The following is a 20,370-nucleotide window of genomic DNA, read 5'->3' on the forward strand; positions in this document are numbered from 1 at the left end:
AGCAGAAGCTCAGAAACGCGTCAGGCTATTACTACCGACACGAGAACTGTAATCAGGCTGGACTGCGGAGTTCATTCTTACCCGAATAAATGCTTCTGGCAAACTGCTGCTTGAGTGCGTCCTTACCTGTGGGTACCTGGAGCTTTGATGTAAACGCGGCAGCCCAGCCGCGAAGGACTGCACCACCCCATGATGACAGGGGGTCACGGAGCCCGGAATCTTGCCGAGCCCTAAGAGTGGAACAGCAGGTGAGGGATTTATGGATGACACGCAGCCCGAGGCCCATTGGAGGGCTTTCAAATGCCACAGCAGAATTAATGTGCACCCATTATGGAAGTTAGAACTTTAGACACTGACTACAAGATCCAGCAAACATTGCGTTTAACTCATCTGAGAAGCCCATTGGAGGGCGCTTAATTAATTAATTGTGTGGGAGTGTCTAAAGCTGCACAAACTCATTGTCGTGCCTCTGAAGAGAGCAGAAGCGCGTCAGGCTATTACTACCGACACGAGAACTGTAATCAGGCTGGACTGCGGAGTTCATTCTTACCCGAATAAATGCTTCTGGCAAACTGCTGCTTGAGTGCGTCCTTACCTGTGGGTACCTGGAGCTTTGATATATATATATATATATATATATATATATACAATATGGACTGCGGGACTCCAGTTACCAGCATACTTTGCGTTTACCATCCACAGAGATTGAAGAACTATCAACCAGTAAGCAAAGTTCCTGGACATTTTGAACTTGTTTTAAAACACAATGCTGGCAATGATTAAGGCATTCGCCGAAACGCGTCTGCCAGGTGTTTTAGTACTTACCTGCTGTACTGGTGGCAAATAAATCTTACCTGCAGTGGTCCATTAGCATGTGTCGGACCCGTTCTTTTAAGAGGCGGGACTGGTGGTGGATGTTAAAGTGCAGCAGTCGACGCTGTACATCCGACACGCCTCTCGGTCAGGTGCTCCGCTTGATGTCGACAACTTCTGTGGTGTGCTGTGCGGAACGCGCAAAAGCGGCGTCCCCTCGCCCAAGACAACGTTCCTGGTATTAAGAGGAGAGAGCAGCAGATTACTGCTGATTTGGACAACTGCAGATGATGTTTGCCGCCATGGTCCCCGCAAGGAGTGGATAAGCAGACTCATATGCTGGCAACTGCCAAGGCATTACTGAATGCACGGACTGGTTACTTAACCAAAGTTCGCGATGTGGGACTGTTGACTCACACAGTGCGTGGGACAATATGGACTGCGGGACTCCAGTTACCAGCATACTTTGCGTTTACCATCCACAGAGATTGAAGAACTATCAAACAGTAAGCAAAGTTCCTGGACATTTTGAACTTGTTTTAAAACACAATGCTGGCAATGATTAAGGCATTCGCCGAAACGCGTCTGCCAGGTGTTTTAGTACTTACCTGCTGTACTGGTGGCAAATAAATCTTACCTGCAGTGGTCCATTAGCATGTGTCGGACCCGTTCTTTTAAGAGGCGGGACTGGTGGTGGATGTTAAAGTGCCGCAGTCGACGCTGTACATCCGACACGCCTCTCGGTCAGGTGCTCCGCTTGAAGTCGACAACTTCTGTGGTGTGCTGTGCGGAACGCGCAAAAGCGGCGCCCACTCGCCCAAGACAACGTTCCTGGTATTAAGAGGAGAGAGCAGCAGATTACTGCTGATTTGGACAACTGCAGATGATGTTTGCCGCCATGGTCCCCGCAAGGAGTGGATAAGCAGACTCATATGCTGGCAACTGCCAGGGCATTACTGAATGCACGGACTGGTTACTTAACCAAAGTTCGCGATGTGGGACTGTTGACTCACACAGTGCGTGGGACAATATGGACTGCGGGACTCCAGTTACCAGCATACTTTGCGTTTACCATCCACAGAGATTGAAGAACTATCAAACAGTAAGCAAAGTTCCTGGACATTTTGAACTTGTTTTAAAACACAATGCTGGCAATGATTAAGGCATTCGCCGAAACGCGTCTGCCAGGTGTTTTAGTACTTACCTGCTGTACTGGTGGCAAATAAATCTTACCTGCAGTGGTCCATTAGCATGTGTCGGACCCGTTCTTTTAAGAGGCGGGACTGGTGGTATATATATATATATATATATATATATATATATATATATATATATATTCACTTAAAAAACCATAGGTTTCACACAAGTTATAGTTAGCTGTACATTTCACTCGTAAAAAACCAATGAAATTCCACGTTATAGTTAGATCAGGTAACTATAACTTGCGCGACCGCAATGCACAATGTGTCATTTGAGATGTCATCATTGATGTGATGAGTGATGTCACTGACCATGTCATGAGTGATGTAATATGTGACGTCATCAGCAGTGGATTGCGGTCGCGCAAGTTATAGTTACCTGATCTAACTATAACGTGGAATTTCATTGGTTTTTTACGAGTGAAATGTACAGCTAACTATAACTTGTGTGAAACCTATGGTTTTTTAAGTGAATTTGCAAGGTTTTTTAAATGCTAATTCCTAACTATAACGTGTGTGAAACCTATGGTTTTTTCAGTGAATTTGTACGGTTTTTTAAATACTAAGTTATCTATTTATTGTTAATTTTTGGCGCACCGAGTGCCCACCTTGCGCATTTCGTACCGTGCACGCCACGCCATTTTTTACAAAATATCAATTGGTTTTTTCTCCCTTGGGGGTCCTTAGATTTATATATTAAATGTGATTGTTAATTTTTTTTTTTTTTTTTTTTTTTTTTACCGTACGCGTACGGTAAGCTTACCGTAAGCGCACTCCGCGATTTTTTTTAAAAATTATTAAATTTATTTTTCATACTTTTTGGTCCTTTGTGAACCCCCTGACGAATGCTAGGGGGTCTGCAACTCTCTTCGTTGCCCCCTTTTCATGTTATCAACCTTTGTTTTTCAGTACGAGAGACAGAAAATGGCGGCCGATACTTCCTGGTTTCGACCGATTCAAATGTTTACTTTGATCTAACAACCAATCAGAATCGCGCTCGCGCACGTCACCGTACGCGTACGGTAAGCTCACCGTAAGCGCACGGAGCGCGCTTACAGATATATATATTGATTTAAATGCTATTTTCTCTGAAACTACTGAACAGATTTACACCAGACCTACAAAAGGCACTTCCTTGACCTGCGGACTACCTCTCTGCCAAATTTCAAGTAATTCTGTTCAGCCGTTCGGGCTGTAGCTGTGTCTAAAGGTCCTATGGAAAAATGCATGGGGAAAACGCGTTTTGGGACCCCCCTTTTTTCTCAGCCCCCGCTTGACGAATCACCCCAAGACTTTCAGGGTAGGAGCGGAGCATAGCGCCCCATTAGTTTTGAAAATTTTGCGAGGATTCGTCGACCGGCGCCAAAGTTATTCCAAATAGAGTGTTGCGGATTTCCTATGGAAACAGGGTCCTAACTATAACTATCTACTGGCGACCGCCAGTAGATAATATATATATATATGTTCCAAACTCCACCGGGTAATCATACCCTAAAGGAAGACAGCACTCTTGGGGCGAGTTCCGTAATTTTATTTGTAACAGACTCCGGACTCACAGACTCGTTTCGGCAAAGGCCTTTTTTGATGTTAACCGAGAATGCCGGGGCCACCATTGATTTATACATGTGTATGTCACAATCACCTTGCATTTCAGAAGCATCAACATAGTAAAAGGACAACGCGTTGGAATCACTCATGTCGTCGTCTACACAATTCCGCCATTTTTAAATGTGTTTCAACCATAGGCATCACAATTCATGGATCTCATATGGCAGATCATATTTGCCCCCATTGTAACCAGGTTCACATCAAATTTGTGTCTGGGTCATACACAACCAATCAAGCCCTGAATGGGCATGGTGCCCAAGCAGAGGTACCATAATAATGTCCTATATGGACTAAATGGACGCCTAGTTGTGTCTTCATAATAGAGCCCTGTATGGGTAGGTGCTGTATTAAAAATTCATATGCAGTTTTTTCAATCGAACAAAAGTTAAAAATTCAAAACCTAATTAATCAAGCATGTTCATATCTAGTACTCAAGCATGTAGTTCTACATATGACAAAGCCTACTAATAAATTCTAATCAGAAACAGATTCAATGGTTTTATCCTACTAGAGGATAAAAAATGTGCCATATAAAGTATATACATTCTTGATCACTAGTAACTCAACTGATAATCATTCCATCATCAAATGCAGAGTTCATATCCCCTGTTAGAAAAACATCCCTAATCCCAGTATACTTTAGTCACCTAAGTGAACCGCTAGTTCCTCGCTACTATTGACACCCCATGGGTATTTAGTTTGTAAATCAATGATATAGCGAGATTCCAGTCGTCTGAGCCTCTGAATCCTGTCCCCACCTCTGGGATTCCCCAGTACATGATCAATACAGTAATAGCTCAATAAGTCTCTGTTGTGATTGTGCTCTTTGTTAAAATGTCTTGCAACGGGGTATGTTTCATCCCAATTAGCTATTGCTCTCTGATGTTCCAGTATCCGAATTTTTGCGGGGTGAATTGTGCTCCCAATATAACGGAGCCCGCAAGGACATGTAAGGCAATACACCGTATAAGGTGTAGAGCAAGTAAGGAATTTCCTTATCTTTTTAGGTGTCCCTAGACCCGGAATGTTATAGGTCAAGATACGTTTGCTTTGTTTACAAGCCTTGCATTTCCCACTCAGATAAAACCTGTTAAGGGGTTTCAACAGGGATTTGGAAGGTTCTATTCCTTGATGGCTGTGTACTAGATTGTTACGTAATGATCTAGCTTTCCTGAATGTTACTAAAGGATTGGGTGGTAGATCAGGCCCTATAACATTGTCTGAAAGCAGAGTGTGCCAATTTTTTCTGAGAATGCGTTGGAGTTGACCCGCATTCTCAGAATAAGTTGTAATCATGCGAAACTTGCCATTGGAATCGTTGGACCTGATAATCTTTTTACTCTTATCATCACTACTCTCTGTAAGTAGGTCCGCACTTTTTATGGAACAGACCCTTTGCATGGCATGTTGGAATACTGCCTCAGTGTACCCACGCTGTCTAAAATGTTCCATACTGGCTTCCGCTGTCAATTTAAATTTACCTTCACTTGTATTGTTCCTTTTTAATCTCAAAAGTTCCCCATAGGCCCATAGGGGATACTGTTGATCAGTTTTTTCGGGTGACTGCTTGTGGCATACAAGGTAGAATTACCTGCCGTTTTCCTATGAAGTCTGGTCTGTAACTTACCCTCCGCCACATAAACATTCAGATCTAGGTAATTGACCGATTCAGTACTTATCTCCCCAGAGAATTTCAAATTTACTTTATTGAGGTTCAAAACCTCAACAAAAGCCTCTGCCATTGCAGGTGAACCGCTGAGGATGATAAACATGTGTGTGTGTACATATATGTATATATTCACGGGAGGCAAGAACATCACGCTGGAAGTCTACCTTAACGTTTAATATGATGGACTTTGATCCTTCTGATTTATAGTGAGTGCAGGGGTTCCTCACACGTGGTTGTGCAGCATTTTTATAAATACACCCTTTCTGCAATATGATTTCCATGATGAGTGGATCCGCCACGATACACCTCTCTGGGCAAAGTTTAATGAGGGAGTTCCCTATCCTTACTTGGTCTCGTTCTTTTCCTTTTTTCTTTTTCTCCAACATTGGTATGTTGTGCACACGATTGTGGCACACTACGTTGCATTAAGCTAGTCTAATGCTCGTCTTGTGTACTCTTTTTTATTAATTATTTTCTTTTCTTGTCCTAGGTATTGATCAGGAGCAGCATAATGGCCCACCCTGACATGCATTCTGGGTATTTATTTTTTATTCTTTTTATTCGCGTGCACTTCACTATTTTTTCACTTCACTTCACTTCACTTTGATAGCTTTATTTCGGTCGGTGACCATAAAAGCACAGATAAAATATATACATATACATAAAATGCATAAATAATTCAGTATTTTGGATAAAAGGTTATTAAACAGCAGTTATCAAAGTGGGAACAAAGAACAATAAAATTCCATTTATATTAAAAGTTAGTAGTTGATTGATTTATCAGAGCTGACCTTCTTCTCCACATACCATATAAAAAACGGGAGACAGAAAACACAATTGGGGGGGAAGTGTCATAGCGTAAAATCCTGCAGGCTTGCGCACAGTGCTTTAATCCCAAGTTTCTGCACAATGGCACGAGCCAGGCTCTTCGTATTTTGTTGTAAGCGGAGCAGAAAAATAAAACATGGGCAAGGTCTTCTTTGGTTTTATTACAGACGGGACAAACCCCCACACCTCTTCCCGTCCACTTGCAAGTCAATTCCCCAATCGGGAGACAGCCGTACCTTAATTGGGTATATAACTTTTTTGCTCTGGGCGGCTGGATCAAGTCTAGGTACTCCTCCTTACTGGGGGTCAGTTTTACTTGCAGGAATTCCGTTGTCAACCTACCCATAGATGACAGGCGGTATAGTTGGTCCAGATTATGCTGTCTAATTATAGCTAACAACTCCGTTCTTTTTACCGCCAGACAGCCTTGCTCTGGGGTCTCCCAAAGTTGGGGGAGGCCAATCTGGTATAATGTGGCCTTTATATGGGATAGCCAAGGTATGTTTCTACTCTTCAGCTGATCCCAAATTGCAAGAAACTCGGCTCTGTAATCGCCGAGCTCTGACGCTGTCCACAGCCTTCTCCAATACAAGAGGGGTCTGCTCGCCAGAAGTTCAAAGATAGGCTCTAGATCTAAATCTAGTCTCAGGGGTATCAGCGGGGTGCTCTGAGGGAGCCCTATCAAATTTCTAATAAATGTATGTTCGACCTTGGAAAGGGGTGATACACGGGTATGGCCCCAAAGTTCTGCACCGTACATTGCAGCAGGTCTAGCTTGGGCTTTATAAATTTCGAGACCAGGGGAGACTGGTTTAAATAGCGTTTTCCTTTGGAATTTGTTTATACCCCCCGCTATCTGTGTGAGCCTCAGGGCAGATTTGACCACCTGTGGGCCCCAGCCAAAATCTTCGGTCAGGGTAACACCCAGATAGACGAAGGTACTAACCCTTTCCAGTGGGATGCCATTTAGGACTGGGCAGGGGCGAGTGCGCTTCGGGGAGCCGAAGATCATGAACTTTGTCTTTTCTAAGTTGATCTCAAGCCCCCTCGAAGCACAGAATATTACAAAGCCATCCAATACCCTCTGGATGCCTGTAGAGGTTCGAGACAGCAATAAGGTGTCGTCTGCGAACATCAATGCAGGCACCCGTCCAGATGCCAACCGGGGAACATCACCATTCTTAACCTTGTCCAACTCACCCACCAAACCATTGATGTAAAGGCTAAAGAGGGTGGGGGCCAGGGCGCAGCCCTGACGCACACCTCTGGTAACAGGAAAGCGTTCTGAAAGCTCTCCATTTTTCCCGCAGCGTACCTGAGCATAGTTCTCTTTATGGAAATGCTTCAGAACTTCTAGGAGGTAAGGCGGGAGGTTTAGATCTTTCAGGACCTTCCATAGGCTTTCTCTGATGACAAGGTCAAAAGCAGCCCGTAGGTCTACGAAGACCAGGTAGAGACTACCCCCTCCCAGAATTACGGTTTTCCAAAACAAGACCTGTAGTCTAAAGAGCTGATCCAGGGTCGAGATCCCTGCTCTGAACCCTGCCTGGTAGGTACTTAATATCTTGTTCTCCTCTGCCCACTCAAGTATTCTATCTAGTATGATCCGGCCCATAAGTTTCTGTGTAGTATCCAAGAGACTTATAGGCCTGTAATTCGAGGGAGCTAAAGGGCAACCTTTTTTGTAAATAGGAACAATTTCAGCCCCTGCCCAGGTATCTGGTAAATTAGCTCCTGTCAGGACTGCATTGAATAGTACAACTAGATAAGGTCCCCAGATTTTAGGTTGTGAACGAAAGAGATCGCCTGGCACTTTATCTAGCCCTGGGGCTTTGTTAGAGGGTAGCCTGGTAATAGCAGATTCTACTTCTTTGATTGAGATAACCTCAGTACTTCCAGTAGTCATCTGCTTCCTAGTTCTTAGGTGGCCAGAGTAGTTTCCACGGTCTGACGGCTCCTGAGGACAATGCTCATGTGTAGGATTTAAATCCAATGAAACACAGAGTTGGTCTTTTGGTTGCATTATCCGAGCTCTATTCAGTGGCTCCGGGGTGACCGAGGGGGAAGAATACAATGTGGCAAAATGCGTTTCCCATACTGAGGGAGCAATGTTTGGCAGGAAAGATTCCCCACTGCCTCCTACAGAAGAACTCACTAGCTCCCAGAAGAGTTTGGCGTCCTTAGTCACCAAGGCATCCCTCAGCGCTTCCCACCTCTCTTCTTCCCATTCCAACCTACTCCTAGACAGCTCCTTCTTATACGCTTGTCTAGCATCTCGAGTGCTGGGTTTATTTTTTGATTTAATTGCTGCGAGAAGGTTCTTTTTTAGTTCCCTGCACCTAGTATTAAACCAAGGAAACGCTTTGGGCACATACCTCTTTGCTCTAGCTATTGGATAAAAAACATCCCCCAGTTCCAATACTAGCTGTTTTCCTATATCCTGGTCCTGAAGAAGCGCCAATGACCATAGCGGCAACAGAGGCGCGAAACATGTTTGCAGATTGTGCCATTTGGGATGATACTCTTATTTAGAGTATTTATACTGCCAAGAGGGTTATCAGATCATTACAACCTCTTGTAGGTTACCCCTTATCAGTTTTAACTCATTATGCATGCATTTTTTGTTACCCTTATATAGGACCCACCCCAAACACCCTCATGCATCATCCGGCATGCCTCAAAAGATCTCCGACAAAGTGACCCTTGGGGGACCCGTTGGGAATTGCAGCGCCGGCCCAACGAGGAACACATGCCCGATGATGAAGCATGACATCTTTCGGGGTGTGTGAGGGCAACAAGTGGCAAGACATTTTCTTTCCCCTGCCTTATGGGCCCACCCTACTTAGGACGTCTTTTTATGATTCTTTTTCCTTTTTACTACAAGGCATAGGGGTAACTTTTTGGACCCTGCCCCGGAACAGTGTCCTCTTTTTGATGGAATGTAATTTTGGGAGCATGGACACTGGACCTTTAATTGGCTCCCTGGTTCCCCTTCTTCTGTTTTTGATAGAGCATATATGTATATATACATTGCAATATGTGTGTGTGTGTGTGTGTGTGTATGTATATATATATATATATATATATATATATATATATATTTTCACTGAAAAAACCATAGGTTTCACACATGTTATAGTTAGCTGGACATTTTACTGATAAAAAACCAATGAAATTCCCCCGTTATAGTTACTGTAGGCAACTATAACTCACGCGACCGTAATCCTCTGCTGATGCTAATACTGTATTTAGACACTTATTTGCCCATGTCTTCTTCCATTAAATTTTAGCTATACATATATTACAAATATTTTTTTTTCATAAAGACACATATGTCATCAGCAGAGGATTACGGTCGCGTGAGTTATAGTTGCCTACAGTAACTATAACGGGGGAATTTCATTGGTTTTTTATCAGTAAAATGTCCAGCTAACTATAACATGTGTGAAACCTATGGTTTTTTCAGTGAATTTGCAAGGTTTTTTAAATGCTAATTCCTAACTATAACGTGTGTGAAACCTATGGTTTTTTCAGTGAATTTGTGCGTTTTTTTAAATGCTAAGTTACTTTTCGCCATTCGTGGCGTGCGCGCCCACTTAACGCAGTTCGTTCCGTGCGCGCACGGTGCGCTTCGCGCACCGTGCGCGCACAGTGAGCACGCGGTGCGCTTCGCACACCGCGTGCCCACGTTACGCTAGATGGGCCATGAACGCACGATGCGCTTCGCGCACCGTGCGCACATGGAGGACATATGATGAGCATCGTTGTGACAGTTAAAATATATGTTTTGTTTTGCTGTGATATGCCATGCACAAATGGTGCCTTTCGGGCACCATTTGCACATGGGGTGGGGAGAGTGTGGATATTATTATTTTTTTTTTATTATTTATTACCGTACGCGTACGGTAAGCGTAATCGGCGAAATTTTCGAAAAAATTAAAATTGCCTTTTTTCACTTGGGGGATCGTTGGGGACTCCCTCAACATGGCTAGGTGCTTGGGAGCTGTCTAAACAGCCCCTTTACATGTTTTTGCCCTTTGTTTTTCAACCCCCTGTCAGAGTGCGAGAGAGAAAATGGCGGCCGCCGCTTACTGGTTTCGACTGATTCGAATGTTTACTAAGATCTAACGGCCAATCAGAATCGCGCTCGCGCACGTCACCGTACGCGTACGGTAAGCGCACCGTAAGCACACCGTAAGCTGGCTCAGATATATATATTGATTTAAAGGCTATTTTCTCAGAATCTACTGAACAGATTTACACCAAACCTACAAAAGGCACTTCCTTGACCTGTAGACTACCTCTCTGCCAAATTTCAAGGAACTCTGTTCAGCCGTTCGGGCTGTAGCGTGTCTAAAGGTCCTATGGAAAAATGCATGGGAAAAACGCGTTTTGGGACCCCCCTTTTATATCAGCCCCCGCTTGAGGAATCCCCCCGAGACTTTCAGGGTAGGAGCGGAGCATAGCGCCCCACCTATTTTGAAAATTTCGCGAGGATTCGTAGACCGGCGCCAAAGTTATTCCAAATAGAATGTTGCGGATTTCCTATGGAAACGTGGTCCTAACTATAACTATCTACTGGCGACCGCCAGTTGATAATATATATATATATATATATATATATATATAAATATATATATATATATATTGCAATGGGCTGCATTTTGTCAACTGTGTTACAGGATAGTTAAATGGTCCTCCTGCATTAGAACAGCTGTTGAGTGTGTCAGTGCAGTATCGTGCACAATGTTGGGATGCTGTATTGTTATTATCTTTGTAAATAATATTAATGACAATAATATTTTTTTTTCATGGCACTTTATGGTTATTTTTGATATGCCTAAGCACTTTATGGTTGATTTTTGATATGCCTAAGCACTTTATGGTTGATTTTTGATATGCATAAGCACTTTAAGTGACAGTTGTTACTGTGCTTTGTGGCCTTTGTTTTATGACAAGGGCGAGTCTACTTCCTGTAGCCACGTTGCCTGGCCGCATGTAGCGATCACCGCACAAGCGCCGAGTGCCACACTGCGAGATTGCGCAGAGCTCCACTCGGAAAGGCTTACCTGCAGGAATAATTCGCCCGTGTGTGCCTTTTGCTGTTTGTTATTTCTTTTCATGCTCATGCCGAGAGCGGTATGTATGTGGGTGTTTTGTGCCGCTATATGGTGACTTTATTTGTGTTTATTTTTATTGTTTCTGCGGTTTAGTGCTTTGACCTTTACTTTCTGTCACCTCTTCACCAGGACCAAATCGAGGCAACAACAGCACACACGTGTCACGCTGCACTGATTGGCTGAAAATACTAACCGAAAAACACAATAGTTGAGGCGATGTTCAGTGACATTTAGCCAACGCGTTCATTCGGCCTGAGAAGGAAAATAATAAAACTGATCTCGGCAAGTAGGTTAACGCAAAGGTACCAAAAGGCAAAAGCGAAATAATTCTCTGTTTATTGGGATAAACAATGGAGGATTTTGCGCGCTCATAGGCTTTGAACAGGCCTATAAAATATATAGCTGTAATTAAATGTAGTACAGCGGGGTACAATTAAACTGTATTCTCATGCTTTCCAAAGTAATATTTCAATTAATTATGTAACTTTGCAAATTCGAATTCTTCGTATTTTTTATTAATTTTTGTGCGTATTTTATATAGTGCGAACAGGACCCGAAGGTACTGGAGCACTTTAAATGAGCACCAGTTACGTTACACAAGGACACTTTAAATTTTGGGTATTGATCATTTGTGTGTCAATAATTATATTGCTAGTGTAAAAAAACATATTTGGCTAAATTGATTGAGAAACATACCATCTCAAGTTAGACATAACAGGAACCTGTCTGGTAAGGTTTTTTTTTTTAAGGAGGTCGTTCTTCTCAGAATCATAATAAAAATATTTTTTATTTTGGGTTGCCTCCATAAAATCTGCATCGGGTATTCCAAGCGTAAACCAACGTAATGTGAATTGCACGGGGCGTGCTAAGGACACAAACAAGTGCACAATCACACAGACTTAAAAACACACCGAGTACTATGTTCGTAGTATGTTCAGCCCTTTAATAACTCTGGTGCACTCAGCACAAAGCCCCCCCCGCCCCCTTCAATAATAATAGTACCCAACCACTCAATGCCAGCAGGATACTCGATGCCAATGCCTGTGGTGCCAGCGGGTTGCCAGCAGTTGCTTGAGTAAGGTTACGCGCTGAGACAAGTCGGGCCCAATAAGAGAATGGTCATGAACCCTTCAGTGTTGCAGAAAACCAGTAGACATACCGCTGACTCCTGAATACCGCTGACATGCACAGGTGACAGATAATGTGACGCAATAGTGGGCACGGGTGGCGCACTCTTGAGTGACCGACCACCGCCTTCACAGCGGCGCACGCTGGACGCCATGTTGGGTGTGCCAGTGGGCGGCACTGGGCGCAGAGGTGTGGCGGTGTCCACTGGACTCCTGGGGACTCTTACAAAGAAATGCAGCACGCGGCGATCAAAGGGGAGGCGCTCAGGTCATCTCAGACAAAATATAGATACAGAGGGGCAGAGGGATTCAATAAAAACTAGTAGCCGAACCCCTTATTATTTCTGGGGGGCAGGAGGTTCTTGGGTGTGCACCCCGCTCATGATGTCCTGACTCATATTTAGACTTTTAAGGTTAGGGCATTTTTAGTAATGTGTTATGCTATTCTATATCGTGTTTATTGTAGTGTATCGTCATTGCTTATATTGCCGCCCTACTTTTGTCCTACAACATCCAAATAAAATTATGACGTTCTCTATTGTGGGGCGCTCGCTTTCATATTTCCCAGGTGTTGTGTTCTTTGTTCATTTGCTTCAATTTGTTTTCAAGTCATGAAATTGATATATTGAAAGGTTATAAATACGTCACGATGTGTAAAAATCGCCGTATTAAAAACAAACAAACAAACAAACAGTGGACAAGTGAAATTGAAGAAAGTGGGTGAAATCCATTAAACACTGGCTTTTTATACTATTTTTGATTCCATCAATGGATTTTGATGGCTTGTGCCACGTTAGTGTTTGAAGGGTTTCGTGTGGGGTTGTGTCGGAGCGGTGTTATAGGTTAGGCCTTTGGCCAGTGCTTAGTTTAAGTGTTGGAGTGTGATTAGCAATCTCTAGTCCTTGATTAAGAGTTACTTTTGAGTTTAGGGCTGGTGTTGTTTCCGGGTTATGCTTCAGATTAAGCTGAGGATTCAGTTTATGTGCCAAGCTCTGTTTAGTGTGAAGTGTGGCGTTTGGGCTTTGGGGTTATTGTGAGGTTTACCTTTCAGGTTAGGGTTTGGTATATTTTGTCATTCCTCATAATAGAGTCTTTATATTTATCACTGCAGTGTTGTGTTCATATTTCGTCATACTTGTATTTCTTTTGTCGTTCTTTGTAATAAGTGAGACTTCGTGGCTCCAGACCTGTTCTCAGGTTGAGCTGTGCCCACAGTGTGAGTATTTGTGGTGCCCTCTTCTGACGCCTCTTGTGATCTTCCGGCCACAGGATGGAATCCGAGCACACAGCAGCCCTCCATACTTCTCCGGTCGGCACATTCGGCTGGATTAAAGCGGATAACCGATATTTGGTACTACAGCGCCTAACGTCGGCAAAAGCGCTATGTTAAATCCACGTTATGGATGCAGAGAGCCACGGGGCGGCATTCGCCAGCGGGATGGTCGAGAAGAGTCTGCAAGCTGGCATGCAGGTGGCTGACCGACTGCAGAGGTGAACTCTCTTCTCACCGCGGGTACCCACGCAATGCCAGTCAAGGGAAAGCAGAGAATGGGTCATGCTATCTCTCGTTCTCCAAATGGCGCGTTTTCCTTTGCATACACCAGATGCTGATCAAACAGACAATGCCCGCGTTTTGTGGGCATCTTTTCTTTAACACTGGAGAGAACCGTCAACGTTTGTTGACTATTTCCTGTGGCCCCGAAGATGTTTATTTCCAAAACGCCCCCATCGGAGCAGTGCCCTGGCATCAGATGCCAGATGGCACCGCCAATAGCAAGCGATTCAACCCTTTACATCAGTGCGCATACGTTTTTAAAGTTGTCCGTTTCCTCAGCCACAACTGCCCTCACACCTCAGGCGGGGTCTGGCGCCGACTGCCGTCTGGAGACATCGGTTCCAATCCTGGCTTCTGTGTGGACCGGTGTTGTGTGATCTCAGGCACTTGCTCTGTCTGTCCGTGCATAGGTCTGACAAGCACTTGGAATCGTGTTGTATTCTGGTGTTAGGCGCGAATGCATACCTGTGCATCCCACACGAAGGATCAGGGCACAGGGAACATCCTCGGCGAGATCTGGGGTCCAGGGTTGGTCAGAGCCCCGGGCTCCTTTGATCTCTCTCTTAGGAAGGGTGATGGGGGCGGGTCGGCACAGGTGAATCCGAAAGCTTCTTCCTTGGCACAGACACGTGATGTCAGGTAGAGGTGGGAGGGGAAGGAGGGAGGAACCATTAAAGACATTGCAGGTTTCCTGTTGAGGGTGCACGCACACTATCAGAAGCAGAGGAAGGGAGTGGGTCACTGCTGCAGGCTCCAGGGCACAGGGCTTCACCCCCTCCCCTCCCTGGCACCCCAGCCCTAGTCCGCCTTTACACCGAATGCTCCCCTGCCACCACCTCCAGCGGTCCCAGCTCCTGTCTGAACCCCCCTCACACCCCGTGGGGGCGCAGACCCCCTGCCCTTCACTATGTCCGGAGAACCCTTCGACGACCAGGACTGCATCTGCTCCTACGGGATGAAGCTGACCTGGGACATCAACGACCCGAGGCTGCCGCAGGTGAGTGAGGAGGGTTGTGTCGAGGATCACCGGAGCCCAGAGGGGCAGCCGAGACTATTACAAGCAAGCTGCACCGATGCATTAACGTGTGCCGAGGGGCAGCCGTGAGTTCCAAAAGCAAGCTAGGTGTGCCGAGGGTCACCGGAGCCCAGAGGGGCCATCCGAGGCTAGTAGAAGCAAGCAGCACCGAGACATTTCCTCTCAGAAGAGCTGAGGCAGCGCGCACAGGTGTGCACAGGTTCAACAGCGATTGCATCTGGCGGTGGCTGCAGCCAACTATGAATCTAGAAGTCAACATATGTACTTAAGGCATAACACATCACAGTCACGCCATTACTATTGTGTTGTCGGTGTTGCATAATTCAAACACACTTTGATAACGAAATAGATGGAGAGATGTGGCGGGCTTGTGCGCAAGTGCATATACGAATAAAGCGCGTGTTTTGTTTCAGTTTGATTGAAAAGAAACTGAAGTAAAACACACTTAGGTTACATTTGCAAGCTCCCCGCTGAAATAACGTATTCAAAGCTTTCTCACTGCATACGGTTTTCAGCATCAACATGAAACCCATTCTCTGGGGGTTAATAGGGGGGGGGGGGGGGAGGGTTGGCATCATTCTCATATATTTTAGACCTTTCACTTTCTTGCTCTGGGTCTGATGACGAATGAGCACTGGTCTTCTAAAACGGGTGCCGATGTCACCGCCTGCCCTGTTGATACACTGAGTTAATTGCCTTGCAGTACGAAATCACATTTAATTTCTATGTCTATGTGCTCCATAAATTACGTTACAAACTGTATTCCCAGCCATATCTGCACAAAGACACGGATGCTTACCCTAACGAGGGCTTTAAGTGGGCCGGGACCTGCCAGTGCTCAGCACCGGCAGTTCTAAAAAGCAGGTGCCGAGATAGATCCCTATGGGGCTCTCCATTTGTACCGCCAGGGTGTACAAAAACAAAAAAAAACTTAAGTCTGCAATAGTACAACCCGTCACTGCCTTTGATGTAAGTTCGAGGAGACTCGTTTTTGAGTTTTATATAGCGCAATCTTGGAGCGCTTTACATAAGCACCAGTTATATTACACAAGAACATATTCATTTTTTTAACCACAAGACGTCAGGCTCCAATCTGTTTTCTCAGCTTGAATGTCGGCTGCTCAAGCCTTACGCCACAACCTCTCCCACAAAAGCAGGTAGCAGTTTCAGTATTCTATAAAACGACGTGAGAGTTGTTGCTTGTTTATCGTACGCAATTTACACCCATTGACAAAGCCAATAGTCCTGGCTTGTTGTAGGTCAATGTTACTTGAGTTATATATCTGGATGAATGGACAGAAGCAACAAAATAGCAGTCGGGCCACAGATTTTTAGCTTGTGTTTTAAGCCACGCCCTTAATTATAGAGGCCACGCCCTATGAGAGACATACGAGTTTTTTCATCTCACTTAAAGCCCTGCTCAGAACTAAGGTCCATAGAAAAGGTAATCGTGCTAGTCCGGGCTAAAAAGTCGAACTTTCTAGGCCGTGATCCTTTTATTGGCTTAAATTAAAGTAAATATCTCGAAGACGCCCTATCATAAACTCATCCTCCGTCAGATCTTATGACAGAACGTTTTAAATCTAGGTTCGTCCATTAAAGGCATGTAAATTGGGTATCTTGCAGTCACTGCAATAAAATGCAGGACTCGTTTCGCCGCGACCCCCCTCAAAATGTATTCTTGAATTTCAATTGAAGTTACACGTGGGGATTCTCTTGAGGTGTTCGCTGGCGTCATGGACATTTACACACATCAAGAGAATCCCCAAGTGTACAGAGGCCAGAACAGTGGCCAGAAAGGGAATTTGCTACTGATGGTTGCTAGAAACAACACAAATGTCTCTTTCCCGACAGACGCAGATCTCCACCCATCCACTGACCCACAGCCACCCCCGGCTAAGTGTACGTTTTCCTGTTCTGAAAGTGTGTTGTGTGGAGAGGCTGAGAGGGGCAGATGACACATCATTGCATCACTCCCTCTGGATTGCACATAATACATCTACCCGGAGCTGCCTTGATAACAATTTCAAAAACAACAGTTGATGGACAGAATGCAGAACAATGTCATACACTCACCCCAATACAGAGATCTGGGCCTAAATCCATCGTTTTTTTGCTCACCATGCCATTCCAGTTTGAACCCGTCTTGACCAGGGTATGCTCAGACGTGAGTCCCTTGCTCACTTTGCCACTGGATTCAAGCAAGCCTGGCTGAAGACGGCTGAAATGCCAGAAACCGGTCCTAGGAAGCTTGTTTCCGGTCCAGGGAAGACATGGCTTGGCAGTTCGGGCTGGACTGTTCCCATGAGGCACAGGGTCAGACTGATTTGTATATGGCCATGTCTGAACTGGGGTGGCAGAGTGGGCTAAAGAACGGTTATGGATCAAACCCAGATCTGTTGACTGGGTGTGAGTCTTTGATTGGTTCTCATGCTCCGTCCATCACCACCCCCTTTTGTACCGCTTTGATAACAATTTTGGCACCTCTAAACCACCATGGAACCCTACTAGGAGATCCACCCCTATACTCCTGTACACCTTTCCTCCCCCTATACTCCTGTACACCTTTCCTCTCTTGTTTGTCTACAGACTCCAGAAGTAATTAGAATTGATAACACCACTTTCCAAAGCCCTGTGCCGAACCCTTAGAAAGAGCGGAGTATAAAATCCGAAACGCACCTGCTTCTAATTGCTCTAAAATCTCCTTGGATTTTATCCAGGGATAATAATCCACATTTGTAAAGTGCAATCTAGGCGCTTGGGGCCCTCGGAAAGATTAAGCAAGCTATTGCCCAGAGTCACATGGTGCTGGGTTAATCTGCTGCCGGCGCCGGGGATTGAACCGTGAACCCCAGATCCCGGAGTCAGTCACACTGGCCCTAGCGCCATACCTCTTCCACATATATTTTGATGCTATACCTACTAGCGTCCCATCCTTTTCTCTTTATTTTACTCCCATCAATTCATTATACATCATACCATATCTCTTTATGGGTTTACCTAGATACCAAATGTTCTTTTGCTCTCACTTGTCACCTGTCGCCTGGATTTCGCTATTTAAACTAGACCTTCAGTTCACAATCACCCCTCCAGGGTTCTACGCATCAGAACTCTACTTCTGAAATGGACCCTTGTGTTTTCTGAGTGTTCTTTTCCTTACTGTTCAGTTGCGTCTAAAATTTGGAGCTATGCCAGTTAAGGTGTAGTTGCATCTATATAGCGCTTTCTACCCCTTACGAGGCGCAGAAGCGCTCTATGGTTGGATAGCAGGTCACTTATGGGAGTTGCACGGATGGAATAATTTTCGTGTGTTATATGTGCCAAAGTGTGATATGTCTCTGTTTCTGTCTGTGGGCCTACGTAGCTAACAACCACAACAGGGCACTGTATACAACGTTTTTATTCTAATGTATCTGCGTTTGTGTAGCTCATCCCCACCACTTGTAAGGCCCAAAGCTCTTTCGAGCCCACAACTCATTGTCAGCTGTGTTATGTCGTATACCATATTCTGATGTTTCACACCATTCAACTTAAATTAAAGGTTCTTAGAGCGCTATAATGCCATTTCTTAAATGCGTTTGGGATTTTATATTTTCTTAATTTTCAGATGAATTTTTCCAAGACTTCTGATGATTATTTTTTAATAAAGTGCCTTATTATATAAGTTATTCATTTGTGCACATACAGATGTCTTCATCCCAAATGTATATTCCTTTCACACTCGTCCAGTGGTGACTTGCACAGTGTAATGCATTTTTTCCTCAGGATTGAAGTTTATGTGCGTTCTCTTTCCACACGTTCATATTATAAAATAAGTTTCTCCAAAGGTACTTTAGTGGGATGCGCATTTTTATCTTTACACTTCTGTTTGGTGGTTGAATCATCCCCGGAATGTATATTCATTAGACCAGGTGTGTATTTCTTTAACAGAGTATAAATTCGATTTCACTCCAACATTATAGAAATGGTGTACCTATATAAAAGGCGTATTGGTTATTTCACGAAAACCGCAAGATACCTTTTATTTTATATTTCCAAACTACAACCACGAACAAAGTATATTTTAGCTGCAGCTAAAAAAATCTCTGACATTTATTACAGATATTTTCTGGACAATTGTATTCAGTGTATTGCGTTGACGAGCCCGTCCTAAAAAATACATTTTCCGCGACATTTGAACCACATTTTAAACACTGGAATCCTCAACCAAAGTTTTTTAATACAATGTTTCAGTTGCGAAAGCACGTCATTTCTACACAGATATTCGAAACTGTGGCTGACTCTTGGTCAGACGTTGCCAAGTTGAGACATGCATATTTAAAAAAAAATATGTATGGAGAAGGCACATGTAACCTTAATTAATTAGAACTATATATATGAGTTCAAAAATATATTAAAAGAGTCACAAATAACGCGAACATTTAAGTGCAATTTTCACTGTGCCGGGGCACGCGGTAAAGTTATACAGTCATTGCAAATTCTGAACACTAACCTTTCCCACCTGGCTGCCTGAGGTTTAATATATTCATGTGTATGCCTCTATCCCCCACCAAAATAGAGGGGCGGTAGAGATTTTATAAAATGTTGGGGCAAATGAGTTTGTCTATATGTAAAACGTCAAATTTGCAGGTATTAGCCCAAAAGGTGTTAGGTACTGTAAACGACTTTTTATCTCGACTTTTTTGTTGATGAGATTTCAGAAGTATATACGAAAAGGAAAGGAGCAGTTTATAAATATTGGTTGCACAATATCAAACTGGCAAAAAGGGCTGGATATTAGCGCCTTCTTCTCCACGTCGCAAATGTCAGCCATCTTAAGCTGGAGTAGGCAGTATCAGCCCATGACAATTTAACAGGCCCTTCGCGAATCAGCAGGCAGCATTTTACATTTGTACAGATTAAAACACGGAAAAACAAATGGCTGGAAGCGACAGCTTCCAGTGCCCTTAAGCAGGACGTATTTTTGCGTCACATCCATATACCAACGATAAACCCGGGACTGACAGTCTAATTATACACCCACAAAATAACTCATTGGTCTATTGCGGAATTAGGCGCTAGGCCACCTATGCAAGTACTGTGGTTTATAAACGAAAAACATTTTGAAATAATAAAATACAAATAAAGACAAACTGAAAGAAAGCCACGCGACTTTATGTGGTGTAATGTTATAAAGGCGCACGCACGAACACACACGCTTCTTTAATACATTAATAAAAAAAGTAATCAAAGAATAAACTTCCCTAACATCCTTGAATGGCAGGGTCGAAAATGATGCATCATTTTTGTGTGTAATTTTAATATAAAATAAATAAATACATATTCTCACCGTTTGTGGAGAAAATAGAAGCATTTCTGCTACAGCTGTTTGAATTTTCGCTCCTAAAACAGCGGTTCTGTGACCCCCACCCCAAA

General features: G+C 44.0%; 1 protein-coding gene across 1 annotated transcript in view; it reads left to right on the plus strand.

The window, feature by feature from the left end:
* Nucleotides 1-14,643: 14,643 nt before the first annotated feature.
* Nucleotides 14,644-20,370, plus strand: part of GCM2 (GCM transcription factor 2) — a 58,729-nt gene continuing 53,002 nt past the window's right edge. The window contains exon 1 of the mRNA XM_085606979.1: nucleotides 14,644-14,916. Coding sequence (XP_085463105.1) covers nucleotides 14,827-14,916 — 90 coding nt within the window. The 5' untranslated portion in view covers nucleotides 14,644-14,826. The remainder of the gene's footprint in view (nucleotides 14,917-20,370) is intronic.

Source organism: Triturus cristatus, chromosome 5_2, assembly GCF_964204655.1.
Source record: "Triturus cristatus chromosome 5_2, aTriCri1.1, whole genome shotgun sequence".
Classification (NCBI taxonomy): Eukaryota; Metazoa; Chordata; class Amphibia; order Caudata; family Salamandridae; genus Triturus; species Triturus cristatus.